Here is a 21,915-nt window from a genome sequence, read left to right as displayed (position 1 = left end):
CTAAGTGGAAGTTCAGAACTGGTAGACATATCTGTTTGAGGTATTGGGAAAGACTTCATGGAGGAAGTATCATTTTGGATGGAACTGGGGGCATAAGTACATTTTTATTATGCAGAAATGTGAAGGAGTGGGGAGCATCCCAGGCATGAACATATCACAGGTCTTATTTAGGGGAGGGGGGGTAGAGAAAAGCCTAGAGCCTTAAGTATAGACTGTGTGTCTATACTGTGTGAAGGAGAACAAAAACTGAGTCTGGCGAGGTGGTGTCTCCATCTGCTCTGGGTACCATAAAAAGTACTGTGTAGACTGGGTGGCCTAAACAACAGACATTTATTTTCTTAGAGTTCTGGAGGCCATAGGTCCCAGATTAAGGTGCTGGCAGATTTGGTTCCTGGTGAGGACTCTTCCTGGCTTGCAGACGGCCCCCTTCTTGCTCCACACTCACATGCCCTTTCCTCTGTGGCTTGTGGAGAGAGTGAGAGAGGGAGAGAGATACCTCGAGTATCTCTTCCTCTTCTTAGAAGGACATCAATCCTGTTGGATTAGGGCCTCACTCTTATGACTTCATATAAGCTTGATTGCTTCCTCATAGGTCCTGTCTCCAAATATAGTCACTCTGGGGGTTAGGGCTTCAACATATGAATTTTGGGGAGATGCAATTCAGTCCATAACAGGTAAGTTGAGTTATATTTGTGGAAAACTAGAATCTGAAAGTCAGGCATTGGGGTTTTACTTCTCTAGACCAGCACCATCCAGTAGAAATATAATGTCAGTCACATATGTAATTTTAAATTTTTTGTAGCTGCATTACAAAAAGCAAAAAGAAACAGGTGAAATTAATTTTAATAATATTTTATTTAATTCAATATATATCCCAAATATTAACAGCTTAATGTATAATCAATATAAAAATTATTAATATCATCATTATTTTTTAATTGGAGTATAGTTGCTTTACAATGTTGTGTTAGTTTCTGCTGTACAGCAAGTGAATCAGCTATACGTATAGGTATATCCCCTCTTTTTTTGGATTTCCTTCCCATTTAGGTCACCACAGAGCACTGAGTAGAGTTCCCTGTGCTATACAGTTGGTTCTCATTAGTTATCTATAATATAAAAATTACTGATATATTTTATGTTCTTTCACAGTTGGTACTACGTCCACAAAATCTGGCGTGTGTTTTACACTTACAGTACATTTCAGTGTGGACTAGCTGCAGTTCAGGTGCGCAATACCCACGTATGGCGATGGCTACCGTATTAGGCAGCACAGCTCTAGGAAACAGACAGCTACTGGCAGCATCTGAGTCAAGTGGTGCAGTGACGGGAGATGTGGTTCGGGAAGATGAACGTGGCACTGGTGTTTAGGAGAGAAATGGAGGAGAGATGGGATGCAGGGAATGTTGTAAGGCTGCTCCTCTTACAGCAATGGAAAATTGAAGAGAAGAAGGACCTAAAGGTTAGGGTGGTGGTGACTGAGAAAAGAAAAGATGGGTAGTTGGGGAAAAAAGTGATGACTTCGTTCATATTTATGTAAAAAAGGCAAAAATGTTGAATTTGATATGATCTGAACTACTAAATGTTTACCTAGAGATAGTTTACCATCTCCAGCTTTCCCACTGAGCCACATGTGCTGGGAAATTTCCTTTCCTTCCAAGCAGTAGGAAAACTTCCAGCCTCATGTCAGGAGTTTACCTGCGTGGGCATGCGGCCAAGGGGCCCAGTCCATCTCTCTCTCCAACATTTATAATAGAATTTTTGAATCTAAAAATGTATAGAGCTCTGAGAACATATGGCATGACAGAAGTTGAAGATGCTCCCTTTCCAGAATATTGGGTTTTCCAATTATACGACCCTCTGTTCTCCTCTGCACCCTACTTTTCTCTTTCCTACTCCCTCTTCCTGACAGATATTGATGAGTGCCAACTGGGCGTGCACACCTGTGGGGAAAATGCTGCCTGTACAAATACGGAGGGAAACTACACCTGCACATGTGCTGGCAACTTGTCTGAACCTGGACGGATTTGCCCTGGTAGGTTGGTGGGTGGTCCAGATCCAAGGGGAGGGACTTGATTCTGAAAAAATCAGTACCCAAGTGTATTTGCATTAGAGCTTCTAGAAATCATTCAGTTCAATCAGGCTGGTGAGTTTACTTTCCTGATTAGATTGATGCTGGGGTTGAGAATGTGAAATGGCCCAAGTTTTCTTAATTTAATAGCATCTGGAATAAATCCTTTTTTATTATTCACAATTCAATAAAGGTGGGAACACAGGTGGTTCTCTTTAACTATGCAGCTAATGTCCTGATTTGTAGTGTTGATTTTGGGGGCCGCTGGAAAAGCTCTGCAGGGCTAGAGGGGTTGAGGAGGATGTCCGGACTCTTAGCATTTTGAATCACTTTCAAGGATTTTAAAATAAGCTTTTTCTGAACTTAAAATTTTTAATCTAAAGATAAGATCCCATTTTTAATGAACTGAAAGAAGTAGCAAAATCACTACTTTTTTTTTTTTTTTTTCATTCCTTTAGGAAATAGCTGTTGCCAAAGTGAAGAGGTAGATACTATTTCGTCTTGTTATATAAGGGGGAATATGATTTGCAGAGGAATTGTTTTTTTAAATAAAGTTGGAGTTTCAAGGGATATCAGTGTTCATCTATGCCATCTCTCCAGTTTCAAAATGGTTCTATTCCATTCTAGAAATTTGACATGTGTAATTTTAAATTCTTAATAAAATTGCATTTAATTTTATAAAAAAAAAAGTCCGTATTTCTTGATCTGAATTAGAACTTTAAAAAATGTGAATAATGGTCGCTTCCTGCTTCCTGAACCCTCCCCCATAACAGCAGTATCTTCTCACCATCAGCACCCAGAAGGGGAGCTGACTTCATAGACCCTAGACGCCAGGGTCAGCTAAGTCACTGCCAGCTATTCACCTGTCTCAGCTCTGCAAGCAAAAAACATCCTGAGAAAGGAAGGTTCTGCACTTGCTCGGGTCTCTGTTTTTTTAGCATATTATTTTCTCAAATAATTTGCTCTTCTTAAAGGTACTGAAAGACTCCTAATATTTATATAGTCAGCTACACACGCTAATGTTTTCCTTTTAAAGAGCAGCAAACCATTCAATAAAACGGGCTTCCCCGCTTTGGCGTCCCCTCTGTTATGGTAACATTTCCTTTCTGTCAAAGTTGCTAGTCTTGTCTTTGAGGGCTCCCCTGCAACTTAAATAGTTTTTAGAAGAAAGTCGCGTGTAGGAGAAATTTTTGAGACTCCCAGGAAACTAGGGGTAGTGGACTGTGTAGTGGTAGGTGGTTTATAAGGCATGAAGAGATACTATTGTTCAGTGAGACGCTCTTAAGCTAACTGCTGTTTCACACAGCGTGTGCTTTTGGATGATGGATGTGCTTTTATAATGAGATCTGCACTCGGAATTCATATGGTCTTGGGATTGACCATTCTCTTACAGCTTCCAACATGCTTTATGTCAAATAATGCTGAACCTAAGGAAAGAATGGCTGGCTCCATGGTGAAGGACACGAGGTCTGGTTAGGAAAGTGAAACTGTTGTTCTATATCACACCTATTGTTCTATCTCACAAATTGTTCACAGAAACTACTTCCTGATATTGATATCTGAAAGACCCCAATCACTTCAGAAAGTAAAAGAAATGCCTTTGCTTCTTCTAGACTCGACTCCACCCTCTCATCCCAGGGAGGATGGCCGCTCTTCTGTGAGAAATATTTACCCCGAATGTCCCCCGTCCCATGATGGGTACTGCCTCCATGGCGGTGTGTGTATGTATCTTGAAGCAGTCGACAGCTATGCCTGCAAGTAAGTCAAGCTATTTTTCTGATGGCACAGAGATATGATATTGCAGCCCATAACTTTTAGCAGATTCAGAAAACTTATATTGAGATTTTTCTATAATTAGGCTTTTCCATAGGGAAAAATATATAATTTATATATGTAACCCTATATTTACATATATAAATTGTGTGTGTGTATTACACCTTTCCTGCATATTTCACCACCCCCCGCCCCTAACCCGGTGCTAGTGATAAATATTAAATGTAAGGAACTGGTTATTTTCCCTCTTACTTAAATAACTTGATGTTACTACTGGTACAGGCTGGGGATTAAACTGAGAGAATTTCTTAAAACTTTGATTTATTTTCTGCCAAATAGATGGAGCGCACCAATGCTATGTTTCTGAATTTTAAAAAGTGTTATATATATTCACACTGGACTTCTTGCCTTCAATGCTCAAAACTAACATATTTTTTCCCTCTTGACTTCCTAATGGTTGGCATTTACATTTTTGTTGTTTGGTAACAACTGCTGGATGCAGCCATGGCTGCTTTTGCTCTGCTTTTGTCCCCATGTTGGTTTTGGTGGGCTAAGTGTCAACCTGAAGAGAGGGTTCAAGGAAGCCCTGGAACTATGAGGTGTTCCCACCACACTCACTCAGAAACCATGCCCCTCAGTTTTTAGTAAAAACCACACCCAGAAGATCTAGTTTTGTATCAAATCTTACTTTTAATTACTTTCATAATTTGAAGGCAATCTGAGAGAATTGATAGATACTGAAAAATGAATGGGTCTCCTATGGCTGGACTCCTGACTCATTGATAATTTTCTCTGTGCCTAGTGAAGGAATGATAAAATACTTCGATCCTCACAAATAGATGCTATAAGCTTAGAGGCTTTGATTATTTTATCACTAATAATCAGCAGAAACATAGTCTAAATTATAAGAAGAATAAGTTATATTCTGTGACAAAGTATATGGCCTTGCATTATAAATCACATCAGCCTGACACAAACAGTGAAAAATGCTCATGAATATTAGCAAAAATGACTCAGTTCTAATGGAAATCTGCTTTCATATTCATATTTCATGCTGTGATTTTCTAACCTAAGATAAATTTAGTACTTAATCATCCTTGATTTTGATAATAAGAATCAAATTGTTTTTCCCTGTTCATGGCTTCTTGTTGTTACAGATAATGAAATTATGAAAACAAGTATCCTAGCAATGGTTTGTGTTTCTCTCTGATACTTTAACTTTGGGTTATTAAAGACATTATAGACCTAGAGTCTGTCATACAAAGTGAAGTAAGTCAGAAAGAGAAAAACAAATACTGTATGCTAACACATATATATGGAATCTAAAAAAAAAAAAAAGGTTCTGATGAGCCTGGGACAGGACAGGAATAAAGACTCAGATGTAGAGAATGGACTTGAGGGTATGGGTAAGGGGAAGGGTAAGCTGGGACGAAGTGAGAGAGTGGCATGGACATATATACACTACCAAATGTAAAATAGATAGCTAGTGGGAAGCAGCCACATAGCACAGGGAGATCAGCTCGGTGCTTTGGGACCACCTAGAGGGGTGGGATAGGGAGGGTGGGAGGGAGGGAGATGCAAGAGGGAAGAGATATGGGGACATATGTATATGTATAACTGATTCACTTTGTTATAAAGCAGAAACTAACACACCATTGTAAAGCAATTATACTCCAATAAAGATGTTAAAAAAAAACAAAAAACCCTAAAGAACTAGTGGAACGTGGCCTGCCCTTGTGAAATGCTGGCTGATTGCTCTGGGCCTTATAAGGCTGAGAGGCTTTGATATTGCAGCCTCCTTGGCTCCCAGTTCTCTTGTCACGTGCTTGGCATATTCCTTGAGGCCCTAAGATCTATGAGAGGATTGGAGGTGTGGCCTATTAATATCCAACAGTTTAAAAGTGGCTGCTAGGCGTTGATAGTAAACGTCTATAACCAAGGACAGCTAGAATTAAAAGTATACAGGAAAGCCGGGAATAACCTGATGGTCCTTTATGCTTCCTACACTCAGATCCTGCATTCTCTGGTAGGATCACTTCTAGAAGAATAGTTTTTCAGAGGTGCATGGAACTTAAAACTCTTTTTGGAAGTGGCCCAATGTAGTAGAAAGAACACAGACTTTGCAATCAGAGAACCATTTGAATCAAACCTGCCATTCACTAGCTGTGTGAAAAATTACTTAACTCCTTTGAGTCTCACTTTCCTCGTCTATAAAATGGGAATATGCCATCAAAAATAAAATGAATAAAAGTGCCTAGTACAATATCAGAAACATAAGGTGCATAACAAACACTAGTTACTTTCCCTCCTGTCTTTGAAAGTGACTCGCCAAAGCTCCTATAACCAACTCAGGTAGAACTAGGACTAGACTTGAGACCTTCTGGGCCTTCATCCATGACTTCATCCATGATGCATGCTTCGTCTAATGCTTTTCCCTTGCTGCCTCTTCCCCCCATGGGGACTGGTGTCAGTCCTCTGTGTATTCATTCCTTTACCTCCCTTTGGAACAAAGTGGGGACATGGATATACAGAGAGTGGATCCAGGGCCAAGGTGAAGAAATTCCTAACAAGTGAGCGACACAAAATTTCTAATATTTTTGAAGTTTATGCTCTTGCAAAGAATAATAGAATATAGTTCTATCCAAGATCCTGAGAGTTTCTGGAAGCATGTATTCCCAGTAGATGGCAGCATTGTTTCATTTACTTTCATCTAAAGGTTCGCAGCCTGTGTTGCCCGCTGGTAATTCCAGTAACAATTTCACTAATGAAACAGCAGGATGTTGGTGAATGCCTCTTTTCCTCCACTTAGTTTTTCTCCCTTGAAGAAGTAGGCAAATGCTTGTGTGTCACCACCGAGTCCTTCTGAGTCTGTGATTTTAAAAAAGAAGGAAAAATGGTTTCCTCTGCAGACTAGTCTATGCTTCCAGTTCAGAGACTACTCAACATTCTTTTACAACCTGGTCTCAAGTGAAAGACTCTGCTTTGAATTCTTCCTTCCTTTGACCTATACTCATTGCAGTCTGGCTGAACATTTGTTCGAAAACTCCCTTGGCTCTTAGGGCAGGGTTGCTTTATGTTGGTCTTAGAGGAAGCTTCACAGGATTGTAGCCTAACAGAAATTGATCTTTGATCAATGTTCTGCAGTGCCTTATAGAGACGGTATGCAAATAATCCCCCATTAATCCCAGGGCCAACAAACCAATGGCGGAAGTCTGTGTTGCATTAACTTGTAAATTAGAGTGCTTTCAACTGACCCCTGATGGATTTTCCGTATGTCCAAAGAGCTGAAGCTGAAATGCAGAGGTTGAGAGACGGCTGGATATTGAGTGCAAAAATATAAGCGTTTTCGGCCTTGGCTCACTGCTGACCTCTGTTTGTATGTTGTCACAGCTGTGTCGTTGGCTACGTCGGGGAGCGGTGTCAGCACCGAGACTTGAAGTGGTGGGAGCTGCGCCATGCCGGCCGCGGGCGGCAGCGGAGCATCACCGCGGTGGCCGTCTGCGTGGTGGTGCTGGTCCTGCTACTGCTCTTGGGGCTGTGCGGGGCTCAGAGATACAGGTGACTTTGCTTCCATTGGAACCTTCAACCTCCTTCTAGCCCCTCCCAGGGGCTTCTTGAGATGAACTGCTTCTACACACTTATTTCATTTAAAAACTGGAATAACAGTAAAAGGAAACAAAAAATGGTCCAGGATTTCATTGCTCTAAAACATCAGTGCTTTTACTGTTCCATTCCAGTCTTTGTTCATAAACCTATGTAGTTTCCTGGGTTGTTATTTAACCTCACATGTTTTTATATTCCACTTTTTTTCTTTTAGCATCATGTGCTTCCTCTCACGCCATCCCCAGCCTGTATGACTATAATTTTTCATGGGTGCCATCCATTGAGTTGATTTCCCACAAAGTATTAACTTCTGTTCAAGAAACTCAGTTATCTTCCCTAACTTGGAAGGAAGTTTCCGGTCCTTGGAGTTTATGTTTTTAATCATTTCAAGTTAAAAGTTTAAAACTGTGGAACGATAATATTTACACATTTATTTAAAAAAAACCAAAAAAACCCCACTACATTAGGGTGAAGAAATGGGCATCACATCGTTTGCTCATTTTCCACTTTCTTCAAAAGTAAGACAGCATCCTCCACTATCCTCAAAACAGAAAAGCATTTTATGCACTGTTGTAGTTTGTCTGGCATATATGACTTAATAAATGCTTTTCGTTATTGTTGTGATTTTCCATGAACTGTAATCTTCCCCAAGGAGTCACACGTTCCAAATCCTTTTCTATCTTGAGACACAGGATTCTCAGGCAAAAACTTGAAATTTTAATTCAGGGGTTCATCAGTAACCATTGTACTTTTTAGCCTGGTGTTCAATCAATATCTTGGATATTTGTAGGAAGAATATTGAATAATCAGCGTTTCATCCCATTGGACAGAATGCCAGAAGAAAAGTAGATGATTGGCAAATAATGTAGAAAAAAATGGAAGGAAGAAACAAGTCCAAGTGTACTGTAATTATTAGGTATTTTTTCTTATTCTATGGACTATGACATAGTAATATACTGCTAAGTTCAAATTAAAACTGCCAGTTTAAATATTGCCACATCACTAATGTACACCAATAAATACAGATCTAGCATTGGATTTGTAAGTTAGGTGTGTTTAGCAATTTTCTTTAAAGAATTAAAATCAGTTATTCCTCCCTTTGTGTCAGTCTGACCTATTTTGTCTAGATTGACTGTCCAACACTATTTGTCTTGTGTATCTCTGAAAAGATTGTTTGTGGAACTAAATAATTTAAAAAGTATTGTAATATTATTACTTCATAAAACTTGTTGGGGACTTCCCTGGCGGTCCAGTGGTTAAGACTTTGCCTTCCAATGCAGGGGATGCGGGTTTGATCCCTGGTCAGGGAGCTAAGCTCCCACATGCCTTGCGGCCAAAGAACCAAAACATAAAACAGAAGCAATATTGTAACAAATTCAGTAAAAAAGACTTTAAAAAATAAAAATAAAAAAATAAAATGATTTCTTGGAAGGACCGCTTTGTAAAAAAATCAACAGGAAGTATTATGTCACAAACTATAACTTGCAACTTTGGAACTGTTTATATTAACCACTTCAATTTTTTTCCTTGATGCTTTTGATTAAAAATAATAACCCACACTATTTCCTGATGGGGTTCCATCTGTTTCATGGAATTCACAGCTCCTGGGATGGGGCTTCCACAGCAGCCCTTACCTTCCTTATTGCCCTTCCTCCGATGGTCAGACAGGCCTGTTTGACTGAGGGTTACACTTCTAGAGGGAATTAAGATGCCATCTGCCCCGAGATAGCAGCACTATTTTGGAATCTTGAGGCTGGCTGGTGGTCTTCCCCACCACCTTTCCTTCATTCGCTTCCCTTAAATGGCTGCTCAGTATGTGATGTACCTGTCTCTCTCCCTCTCAAGGCTATGCTTTGAGGACAGGGATCCCACTTGCATGTTAGATCTCCCTCCCTTTCACCCCCTCCCCCAGGGCATGACACCATGCCTTGCATAGACCTGGAAGGAGCCTAGGCTTTGCATCTGTCGACTGAAAAAAAAAAAAAAACCACAACGTGAGAGTTATGAGTTAAGTTTTATTTGGGGCAAAATGAGGACTATAGCCCGGGAGACAGCATTTCAGATGGCTTTGAGAAACTGCTCCAAAGAGGTAGGGGGCAAGGTCAGTATATATGTGACTTTGGTGAAAGGGGAGTACAGGCAATCAAGCACATATTTTTTGCAGAAGGTTGCTGCTAGTCTCGTGAAGGTTACTGCTATTCATGAGGAGGAGAGGTCACCATGAAGGATTTTAGTGCTTTGCTAGATACAAGGAGATGCAAGAATTGGGCTCATAAAATCTTTTCCTGAGAATATCTAATTATCTAAAGACCTGTTCTGCCAGTTTTTCGCAGAGCACAGAGGGCCTCATTCCTGATCTCCGCACTCAACTCCTTTCTGTGGGTGTTGAAGGTCAGCAGCTGCTGCAGCTCGTGATATAATCCTTGTAGAGGTAGATGGCAGGTGCCAATATGTAGTTGGCACAGCATTGTGACCCGGCTCCTGGGCTGCCCTTGGTAGCTGTGTGCCTTGGGTTCATCACTGCTATCTTCCAGTCCCACTGGCTTCACTTGTAAAATGAAGCTAATATAGTGTGTGTCGCACAATTGCTGTGGTACTATTTCCATAGGCACCCCCTCCCCACAAATTCTAAGTCGATTTAGGTAGAGATTTTGTTGTGTTGTTTTTCCATTGTTATGTCTCCAGTACTAGGACAGGGCCTAGGATATAGTTAGTACTCAATCGATATGTCCATGAATAAATGAATGAATGAATGCATGGCTTCCCACCCACCCCATGCCCTCCTACCCCTTGTCACGGTACCTTGGAAAGAGTGAAGCATCATCTGGAAAGTAATGCAGGGAAGGATGCCTTAAAACCCAAAGTTAGGCTCCTAGTTTCCTTAATACTTCTTCTCTCCCATGCATTTTAAGTACCTAAATTTCAGTAGCAAAAGTAGTTGTCCTTGACCATCACTGAGTAGGCTACCGTTTTATTTTGTTTTGAGATTGTCTGATATTTTGGCTCTATGGCAGGACTCAGAAGCTGCTATCGAAAAATCCAAAGAATCCTTATGACGAGTCGAGCAGAGATGTGAGCAGTATCAGGCCTGCAGATGACGAGGCTGGGATGTCCTCTTGCCCCCAACCTTGGGTAATGTGACCACAGTACATGAAGCAAGAAATTAAATACATGAAGCAAGAAATGTAAAGCAATAAAGCTTTACATTAATCCCAGTTCATTTTTTTTCTCATTCTTCACTGAGTTCAGAGAGACTGGAATCTATTATAGCTTCCAGCTGGTGTTAATGTTACCTAACACCATAACAAGTGGGAGGTCCTGGGTCGGCAGTGAGGGTGGGGGAACTGTGTCCTAAATTAAAGTAATCAGATAAGCTAAACTAGTGCCATAATGTAATGCACGAGACATTTATGGGATCTTTTTTCTAGCATGTACTTTCTTGCTATAACTTAGCTTTTTATGTGTTTGTGAAAAGTCTTTCCCCATTTTTAGGCGATCCCTTTCAGATGGATGTCTTAAAAACCCAAGATTATGCTCCTAATTTTGTTAAAATTTCTTTTCTCACACACATTTTAAGTCCTTACACTTTCAGCAGCAAAACAGTTGCCAGATTCAGCAAATAAAAATACAGGACACCTAGTTAAATTCATACTAATACTGAAAGTTCAATTTTAAATTCAAATTTTACTGGGTATCCTGTATTTTATCTGGCAACCCTGTATATTTTCCAAAAAGCATAGTAATTGCGAAGTTCAAAATGCTTCATAGATCATCCACTTCAGTAATTGATCTTAGAACACTAGAGGGCAGACTTGGGACAGGCTCTCTTGAAATTGCTGGAATTTCCATTTTCAGAATCCCATCAGAGATAACTTGACTGGTTCAGTGTGTGTTGTTGGTATCATTTGTGGTATATGTTGTGGAAGAGGCTGGACTATATGGCAGGTCCGTGGGGAATTGAAACCTGTGGGCACATAGGGAAAAGGTTATTAGGGAGAGGTTTTCAAGGGGCAAAGGTATCATTTGGGGTCCTTCCCACATCACTTCTCCCACTCCCCAACCTCTACTTCATGTGCATTTCAGACAACAGCTTTCCTGTGGCTATGCTTTTGACTAACAAGTGACCATCTGTCTCTGCCTGTTGTAGGCATTCAGTGTATACTTATTTTTTGGTGGAACTTGAGTACAGAAATACAATAAGAAATGTGAATTCTGGCTTTACTCTTCTAACCAGTTGGCTAATTTTCAGCAAGTCACTGAACCCCTGTTTCTTCATCAGGACTCCAAGGCGTTTGGATTACATGAGCTCTAAGATCCCTCCTGTCTCTGGAGATTCCCTAAGTGTGTGGTTCTGGGTGGACTTAGTTATAGAATGTCCTCAGTTCTTTGAAGCTTCATGACTTGTGGACTCTTTAATTTTCCAGATCTCATTGTCAGCCTGTATGGTACTTCCTTCAGGTTTTGGGTAGCAAGTTTAGTTCATCTTATTCAAATCATGGGAGAGAAGGAGAAATACAATCTGTATCTTATTTCTTAAAAAATCAAAACCACTTGCTGCTGTCATGAGCAGCATGCTGTCTCAGGGCTGTGGTGAGAGGCTCAGTCTCCCAGCCGTCAGAACTGTCGTTGACACCAACGGCTGCTGCAGATATCAGTGGGAGTGGGAGAGAGCTGAACACCCAAACTAGGAGGAGAAGCAGCAGTAGCAAATTTGGTTCCATCAGCTGCCTTCCCCAACCCAGGCCAGAATCCCGGAACCTATGTTCTTCTGGCAGAGAGGCATGTGGTTGGAAAACTGGCAGTGCAGTAGGCTGGATTTTAACTTGAGCCAGAAAAATGGGCATGTGCCCTTAAACAGTGGGTCATGTATTAGTTTTGCAATGAGTTACTGCGGGAGACCATCGATGAGGAGGAGGCGGCGAAGGGTGATTAGTGTTGTGGAAAATAAGAAAATGAAAACGTGTTCAGAGGATCCACCGTTCTCTCACCAACATTTCTCTCCCTAATCGGCTCTACTCATTTTGATTCCTATACTTTTCTCAAGGAGAAATATGACCAAGGAGATTTCTTTCTATTCTCTCTTCCTCGTTGTATTTCTGAGCTATGGGCTCATTATGTGGAGGGTACATTTCTGAACCAGTAGAGCATTGGTTCAGAACCTTGGGGCAGTCTCTCTGCTGGGTTACTGATTGGCAAGGAAGGACGTCACCAAACTGCATCCTTCATCCTGGGGCATGGGGTCACTTCTTTTCTCTCCTTTTATCTTTGATCTACTTTAATCTCTAATCTATCTGGTGTGAATGTGAGCCAGTGAACTCTGGTTAGCCTGCATTGCAAGTGCCCAATCAAATGTGGACAGTACAAACAATGACAAAAATAATCATTTTGTTGACCAAAGAGAAATAATGTTGTTTTCTGAGACTGCCTTTTAGAATTCTGGTTCCCAAGCTGTTCAAGCATGAAAAGACATTTCATGGATCCCTGCAAAATAGTAGTTGCATTATTAGTTCTTATTACCCACTAATGAGCCCAAATTATTCAGAACTTGATAGCATGTTTAAGTGAATTTTCCTAATTAAGCACACACATATTTGAAAAGTTGGAGCACATACATGTGTGAGATATTATTTGTCTGGCCTGTGGGCAATGCTTAGAACACTTGTGGATTCATGTATGGGTAGTGCTAGTTGCTTTAATAGAGAGTAACAGAAGCTTTCTAACTGAAAACTGAATCTTTCATTAGCCAGAGAGACAAATTTGACAGGGCCTTTCTTTTGGCTTTTACCTTCTATAAGGTGGACATGAAGCCATAGATTTTATTTAACGTATGTTGAGATAATTTATGGATTTTAACAATGTCCTCTCTCTCCCTTTTGTTTGCTGCAGTTTGTGGTTATAAAGGAACATCAAAACTTCAGCAATGGGAGTCAACCTGTAGCCCTCAAGGACAGCCTGGTGGCAGATGTTGGCCAGTTTTCTTCCCTGGAACCTGGTGAATGATTATCTTTACCTGGATCTTGAATGTTTCCCTGAATGTGAAAAGTCTCATCTACACACAGAAACAGTGAATAGTGAAATTGTATAAGCTGTGTGAGCAGCTGGCTGTATTGGAATGCCATAGAACTTTAGAGAAATATGTTTAGACTAGATTCCTGTTTACCTGCGGTTACCATGTTCACTCAAAACTCTGGTCACATAGCAATCTGCTAGGTCCCCTTAGGCAAGCACACAACGAGTCACTCCTTATTTTGATTTAGATTGGGTTTTGAGGTCATTCTTGGGGTTCGGGATCTATATTGGCAGCTGTAGGTATGGTTCCAGTGAAATTGCAAGTGGCTCCAAGAAAATGTGTTCCATGTTTTAGAAGGAAGGATTCTTGTGAATTTAAGTTGATCTGGGGGTTCTACTAGGGATTTGGGAGTATTTAAGTCTTATCAGGAGCTAGCCCTCAACCAGATGCTTGGCCGTCTATGAAATCCAGCCAGACCCCTGCGAGAGGGGCTGTAAAATCAACCCACATTTTCAGGCTGTTCTGGAACTCAATCTGCTTCCAGTAGAAATGGAGTTACGTATGATTCGACATAATACTTTTGTCAAGAGTTGTATTAAGATAAATTTCTTGGGCTTGGGTCTCAGATATCATAGTTGTATTTCCTAACTCAGAGGACAACGTTGAATATGCTTTTTGTATCATAAACCTTCAGAAAGGTTCAGAGAAACTTTGAGCCAACAAAACCAGTTCCTCTGCTAATGAGAGGCGCTTCAGCCCCACTTATATTTTCTGATATTTGCCCTTCATAAATATGCTTATTACCATTATCTTCTCCTCAGACTCCCTCGTAGAGAGAACATAGGCTTCTTGTTTTGAAAAACTCACTCCAAATCCCCCTCTCATACATGTGTTGCCACGTAACCCAAATTCAGTATAACTTTCTTTCCTAATTTGAGGAAGGCTCTGGATATTAAGGTATACTTCAGAATTGAATATTAAAACTACAATAAATATTATATATATGTATATATATCATTACAAGTGTTGTTAATCGGGATAATGAAAACATTTAGCATTTTCAAAAGTTGCTTGGGTTTTTGTTATTAGTAGCATTTTTGAATGTAATGGAATATCTTGTTTTACATAGTACTTTTTCTTGAGGAGCTAAAAGCAAATAATTCTTTGTTATGAAGATAATCTCCTTTAGAGGTATATATAGTGTAATTTTGTAAGATATTCAGTAGCACAATTAAAAGAGTATGGTTAAACTCAGACAAGAACTAAGGACTCAACTGAATACTCAGGAATAAATTAGAATCTCTCTCTTTTTACTCATTCTATTGCAAACAGTTTGACCCATTCTCTATGAGCCACTCATAATACCTGTCTCCCAATATGAGTGATCATATCCCCAGTCATGTCCAGCCATCTCATAAATGCCTGTTGTGAAAGTGCATGTGGAGATTGGAGGTAGGGAGGTAGAGTGGGAAATGAGATAAAAGATCAAGATTGGCTCTGAGCCAATTCTTTCTCTACCGTGGAAAACCCATTAAGCCACAGGCTATACTAGTGGTGCCTCCATAGAACCATATTCATTGACCTCAGCCAACATCAACTGGTGCAAGTTAAGTGCAGAGTATCATGCTAGGGGATGAGAATGCAAGTGCATTTAAAACCTGAGCTCTGTTCTCAAGTCATTTATGGGCCAAATGGGGACAGAGGAGGTACACAGAGAAAGCTAAGTAGCAATGTCAGGTAGCACAGTCCTTTGAATCATCTTACTAACCAAAACTATTTTAATTTTTAAAAAATTGGGTCCAGAATGGTTTGAAAATGGGTTCATTTGTGTCTCATATTTCAGGCCGACTCTCCAGCCACTACTATTAAGGTCTGTCTTGCTGGACATTGTGAGTGATGTGAATACTGAAATGTCTTTTTTCTCTTGTATAGGGTCATTGCAACCAACATCATGGAGAAAGGAGCCCCAGATGTATATGGGCACAGAACAAGGATGCTGTGTTTCATCATCCAGTGATAAAGGCTCTAGCCACCAGAGAATGAAGTGTAGCTTTCATCTCCCCTCCTATGGGGCATGGCCCATTGCTGGGGGAGTTGAGAAGTCCCATTCTCTCCCGTCAGCTTACCCATTATGGCAACAAAGAGCTCCGGATCCACCACACCAAATGGAGCTGACGCAGTGAAAGCTGGAATTAAAAGTAAGATCAAGAGGAACAAACTGTATTGATGGATAGTCATACTTCATTTCAAAAAGTAGAGGAAAAAATACAGATTTCATTCTACAATCTCTACAACTAATCACCTACTCAGCGTCGGAGACAAAGATGTATTGTGCTTTTGCTTCTTCCTTCAAGCAGTCTCACTGCAGATTTTCAAGTAAAAGTAACCTGGAGAATCACTGGGTAACTCATTAGAAACCAAAATGGGGAAAGTAGTGCTTTGTAAACTGTGTTGTCTTCAATATTCAATACAGACAGATTTTTTTTTTCCTGCAGCCCCAGAAGAAATTTGGGGTTAAAACAATCAATCATACAGGTTGGGTCAGTTATAAAGTAATTTCTCTTATCTGGACAGAACATTCAGCTCAATCTTATGAAATGGTTAGAATATTAAAATTATTGTTATTGATATAATACATCAGTAGGCATTTAACTTATCATTGGTGTGGTCCATGCTGGTAATTTTGCAGAATGAATTTTGATAAATTAATGAAAAATGTACTAACTTAGAACCTGATTTCTTCCAAATTGGATGGCTTATTTTTTCTTTAAAAATCTTTGAATGAAAACATTTAATTTTTAAAACATTACCCAAGAGACTTCTGTGTTTCTGACATTACTATTCTTTCCCCCACATAATTTTTTCTCTAATGAAAATGGTAAATTCTCCCTTTGTATGTTTGCACAGAATTTTTACTTATTTTCAAAATATGAGATTGTAAGCAAATTGCCTGATTTATTTTAATTTTGGACAGCAATCAATTTCTTCTAATTATTTAAATAAAATCAGCATTAAACATAAACATTTTATTGTACACCTGGTTAAGTAATAAATTATAGTTTAAGGAGATGTTAGAGTTGAAGCAAAGTGATTTTCTAAGCTTGCTATTGTTACTTTACAAAAAAAATCATATTTGAAATCTTTCTCTCTAATGTTAAAAAGTAAAATTTCACAAAGTGTTCCAATTAAATATCGTTCTTGCAGCCAAGACACTGTTACTACAAATTACACAACCTAATACTGTAACTGTGGATTGTTTGGAGCTTTGGATTATTCAGTTTATGCATTAACTAGTCCCTTTGCTTATCTTTTCTTTCCTTTCTCTTGAACTCCTTGGACTTTGGTTACACCAGAAGTCAGCATGAAAAGGAGTTGAAGCACATCTCAAGTAGATACTTCTTAGAAGTTTTGGTAAAGATTTCGTGGCAGAGTTAATTCAGATTTTTCTGCATTCAGTTTTGCTTTAATTGATAGTTGATAACCTGGAGGATCAGAAGATCTGTCTTTTATTTATTTATTTTTTAATTACTTAATTAATTTATTTATTCTTGGCTGTGTTGGGTCTTCATTTCTGTGCGAGGGCTTTCTCTAGTTGCGGCGAGCGGGGGCCACTCTTCATCGCGGTGCACGGGCCTCTCACTATCGCGGCCTCTCTTGTTGCGGAGCACAGGCTCCAGACGCGCAAGCTCAGTAGTTGTGGCTCACGGGCCCAGTTGCTCCGCGGCATGTGGGATCTTCCCAGACCAGGGCTCGAACCCATGTCCCCTGCATTGGCAGGCAGATTCTCAACCACTGCGCCACCAGGGAAGCCCCTGTCTTTTATTTCTAATGAGTGAACTGACCTCAGAAAAAATGTAGTCATAATTCTCCCAATGATGGGAAAATTATATTTGTAAGTGTGAATATTTTTTCTTCTTCCAAAAGTGAGCATTTTTGAAGCTTTAAGTGTTTAGATTACATTTTTGTATTTTAGCACCTCTTTTAGGATTCCAGCAATAACCAAAGCGATGACATGAGACCACAATAGCCCATAACATAGCATTGTCTTTGAACCGTTATCTTCAAGCTGTGCAGTGAATCTGATACCTCATAAACTGGGACCCTGTGTCCTTGATCAGGATCTAACACTGTCTCCCTGGTCAAAGTAGAGAGAAAACACACTTTGTGTCCTTAGCAAGTCACCCTGAAAAAGTTATTTTCCTTTGCTGAGGCTCCCACGTCTCTACCAGAAATATCCTCCTTTAAGAATCTAAGATATTCATTCTGGAAAAATGCAAATCAAATATTTTTATTTCCTAAATCTCATGGTCTCATTGTGCACAATGCCTGATTGTGATCCTATTTGACTAAATGTCACCTGCTACATAACATGAGCATTCTGCCCTCTTTTCTAGCACCTAATAGAAGGCTTAGCACGCTCTATTCTTTTGAAACCGTATGGTTCCAGTTCCACCTATTAACCTTGATTTCCAACTGATAGCCTCTTCATGTGAATAAATGATTATCGTGTGATCATTGAAAATGTGTTAAAAACACTAAATAAGTTATTTAAAAACATACAAACAAACCAACAAAAAGGCTGGGAGAAAGGGAAAATATCTAGGTAATTTAAGCAGCTGTGACAGGCAACGTTTTGTTGTTGTTGTTTACTTTCTCTTTCTTCTTTTTTTAAAATCCTTAAATGAGAAACCCTCTCTGCATTGTTTCATCCTGAGCTCTTTCACTCCAGACACGCCTGAAGCAGAGTTCTTTCCCATTTGGAACTTGACAGGGTTTCTGTCGCTAGTAGCATATGCTTACAACAATGTAGCTCAGTAGGAAAATAATGTGATGGACATGGATCCTTAGTTAATCACTCACATATCTGAACCGGAGACTTTAGGAAGCACATAAATTACCAAACAGGAAATTTTCCTAGCTGGTGGTCATTTCCTATTTTTTCTCCTCTACAGTGAATATTTGACCCTTCTGACATAGTTCAATTTCCATTTCTGGTGGGCCAGAAGGAAAATTATGATGTGCCTTACTCAACAATTAAGCCTTCAGAGTGCATTCTAAACTAAGAGTTGTCAATCCCAGATTAATGCCTGAATTATTTGGGTTCTTATTTTTCATTTATAGCACTCACCTGCCAAAATAATAAAGTATAGTATTATTCAGAATCTTAGGGAGTCATTTGGACAGTGAGGCAGGTGCTTGCACCGTGGTTTCTTTAGCTCTAAAATGAGGCATCTTTTGTATGAAACAACTTAAAGTAACAGCAACACCAACACAAACTAAGGTGTTATTTCTACCACTGAGGTATTGAGGTAATCAAGGCCTTACTGCTTTAGAAACCAAACATTCTTTTTTTAAAAAAATCAATTTAAGATAGCACTCTTTTTCTACCACTCTATGAAACACCCTGCACATAATTACACATTTTCTTGATGATGTAAGAACTTCATTACACACCAGGCATAATATAATGCTACAGTTTTGTGACAGTCAGAGCTTCTTTGCTGCATACAAAGATCCTTAGAACTTGAGTCCAAATACTTTAACCTGTTATTTTTTTATTACTTTTATGAACTTTTAAGCTGTCAGCTCTCATGGCTCTATCAATTACCTTCCATAGATGCTCCTTATCACCTTCCTTGTTGCTTCTGTTTTGTAAACTTGGTGTTCAGATTACCAAGCAAGTTAGCACTGTAAGTAAAGTAAGAGTACATGTATAGTCCTGAAGGAGAGCGTAAGTACATTTCCTGTGTAAAGTACTTACGTTTTAGCCCTTAAACTTTTTTTAAAATATAGATTTATTTATTTTTACTTATTTATTTTTGGCTGCGTTGCTGTGTGTGGGCTTTCTCTAGTTGTGGCGAGTGGGCTTCTCATTGCAGTGGCTTCTCTTGTTACGGAGCACAGGCTCTAGGCACGCGGGCTTCAGTAGTTGCGGTGTGCGGGCTTCAGTAGTTGCGGCGCACGGGCTCTAGGGCACGCGGGCTTCAGTAGTTGTGGCACGAGGGCTCAGTAGTTGTGGTGCACGGGCTTAGTTGCTCCTCAGCATGTGAGATCTTCCCAGACCAGGGATCGAACCTGTGTTCCCTGCATTGGCAGGTGGATTCTTAACCACTGCACCACCAGGGAAGTCCCAGCCCTTAAACTTTTGACATGTTGCATTCTTCTATTTTTTCCTTACTCTTCTCAGCTGCATTCTCAGAGTGCAGATACATCGATTCCAGATAGAGGAGGTGGTGTGTGTACGTTTAATGACAATACAGAATGTAGTGGTTATGAAGATGGTCTCTGAAGTCAATAAAACTGAATTCAAATCCCATTGTGTCACTTAACTAGCTTTGTTACCTTGTTCAAACTACTTAATCTCTCTCAGCTTCAATTTCCTCATCTGTAGAATGGGGAGAATAACAGTACTGTTGTCAGAGGACTGTTGTGATTTTCACATAAAATAATGCATGTAGAGTACTTAGCATAATGCTTACCATAAAATTAAATGGTGTTATTATAGTTATTATTTTGCCCTTTCCTGAGACCACTGTTTTAATAGCATTAATTTACATTATGGTGACCTTGTTTTTTCTGCTTCTAATCCAGGCAATTGGCACATGAAGATGGGGCAAAGAGCAGAACCCTAAACCCCCTCAAAATTTTAAGAGGCATTATACACAAATATCAAGACAGACTAAACATTCAATTTCATTTTTACATTAAAATCACTACCTTAGACATATACATTTGGGACATGTTGGTCATTTATTCATCAAGTTTTATGCATTGGATAAAGAAATTAATGAGAATATTAATTCATGACTATATTAGTATGAGACAACACTGTGCAGCTTATCTGTGCCTTGATAGAACTGCGAAAAACATTTGTTTGTTTTTATCTATTTTTTAAAGGCAGGAAGTTTATAAACAGAAGAGGTCCTTGAGAAACTATCATAAGGCTTCTACTGAAAAATCTCAGATGGTAATTAAATATCCCATGTGTTGTAAGAATAACCCCCTTGTATATTATAGTGAGATATTTCTCTAACATTTGTTGGCAGCTGCTAAGCCAAGCAGAAATACACTGTAGAATGTGGACATTAGTTTTAAATGCTTATTAATTTGTTAGAGCTGGAGACAGCAGCACAAAAGATGTAGGTGGTAGCTTCTAATGATCAGTAAGAAAATGTATAATTAGAGTTCTAGAACCACTTGATCTCTGTCAACAGCAACTTTCCAAATTTTTCACTATCATTACCTGCTTTTAGTATTTATACCTGTTGCCTCAGTGATAAGGAAATACCATTTCCCCAATGAAATTAAAAGGAGAAATAGACAAATCCACAATTATAGTTGGAGACTTCAAGACTCCTCACTCAGTAACTGACAGAATTAGTACGCAGAAAATCAGTAAGGCTATAGAAGACCTGAACCACTCTATCAACCAACTTGATCAACCTGACATTTTTAGAACACTCTACCCAATAACGGTAGAATATACCTTATTTTCAAGTGGTCATGGAACATTCACTGAGATAAACTATATTCTGGGCCACAAATTTCCTTAACAAATTTTTTTAAATATATAGTTAACCCTTAAATAACATGGAGATTAGGGGCACTGACCCCTCACACAGTCAAAAATCCACATACAACTTCACAGTCAGTTCTCTGTATCCAAAGTTCTGTATCTGCAAATTCAACTAACCATGAATGATGTAGTAATATAGTATGCATTTATTGGAAAAAATCCTCATATAAGTGGGCCTGTGCAGCTCAAAACTGTTGTTCAAGGGTCAACTATATATCATACAAAGGATGTCCTATGACTATAAAAAAATTAAACTTGAAATCAAAAGTAGAAAAATACCAGGAAAATCCCTAAATATTTAAAATTGAACAATACACTTATAAATCACCTATGGCCCAAACAGGAAGTTTCAAGGGAAATTAGAAAATATTTTGAACTAAATTAAACTGAAAACACACAAAAAAATAAATAAATTTAAAAATTAAAAAAAATAAAAAATAAAAACTATGGTAATGACTGGGCTGTGACTGAGCTTTTAAACCATTTATACCCAAATCTCATTTAAGCTACCTAGTCCCATAGATGTGGGTATATATGATAGCTTGCACTGGGGTCAAAAAGCCTTTGTATCTGTGTTTTTAAAATATTTTTCTCCAGAGTTCTATTGTACATTTGCACTGTGCTTTTAATTTTATTTATTTATTTATTTATTTAATGATTTAGGTCTTTTTATTTTTTATTTAAGTATAATTGCTTTACAATGTTGTGTTAGTTTCAGCTGTAGCATGGTGCTTTGTAATTTAATAAGAATTTTTGTATTCATTATCTTATTCAACCTCGTTAATTCTCACACCCAAACTATAAAGTTAGTGAGGCAGATATTCTTTCCATTTTACTTATTCTTAAAGATAGATTATGTCCAAAACTGAAGGAAAGTGAAGATGA

The 21,915-nt window shown here is 39.1% G+C and overlaps 1 protein-coding gene across 1 annotated transcript in view; it reads left to right on the top strand.

Moving 5' to 3' along the window:
• The window catches only part of EGF (epidermal growth factor), an 84,558-nt gene extending 67,670 nt beyond the window's left edge, over positions 1–16,888 (top strand). The window contains exons 19-24 of the mRNA XM_061192055.1: positions 1,910–2,032; positions 3,682–3,826; positions 7,232–7,399; positions 10,459–10,576; positions 13,331–13,436; positions 15,387–16,888. Coding sequence (XP_061048038.1) covers positions 1,910–2,032; positions 3,682–3,826; positions 7,232–7,399; positions 10,459–10,576; positions 13,331–13,436; positions 15,387–15,637 — 911 coding nt within the window. The 3' untranslated portion in view covers positions 15,638–16,888. The remainder of the gene's footprint in view (positions 1–1,909; positions 2,033–3,681; positions 3,827–7,231; positions 7,400–10,458; positions 10,577–13,330; positions 13,437–15,386) is intronic.
• Positions 16,889–21,915: the final 5,027 nt, after the last annotated feature.

Source organism: Eubalaena glacialis, chromosome 5, assembly GCF_028564815.1.
Source record: "Eubalaena glacialis isolate mEubGla1 chromosome 5, mEubGla1.1.hap2.+ XY, whole genome shotgun sequence".
Taxonomy (NCBI): Eukaryota; Metazoa; Chordata; class Mammalia; order Artiodactyla; family Balaenidae; genus Eubalaena; species Eubalaena glacialis.
This window is presented reverse-complemented; position numbering and strand designations above follow the sequence as displayed.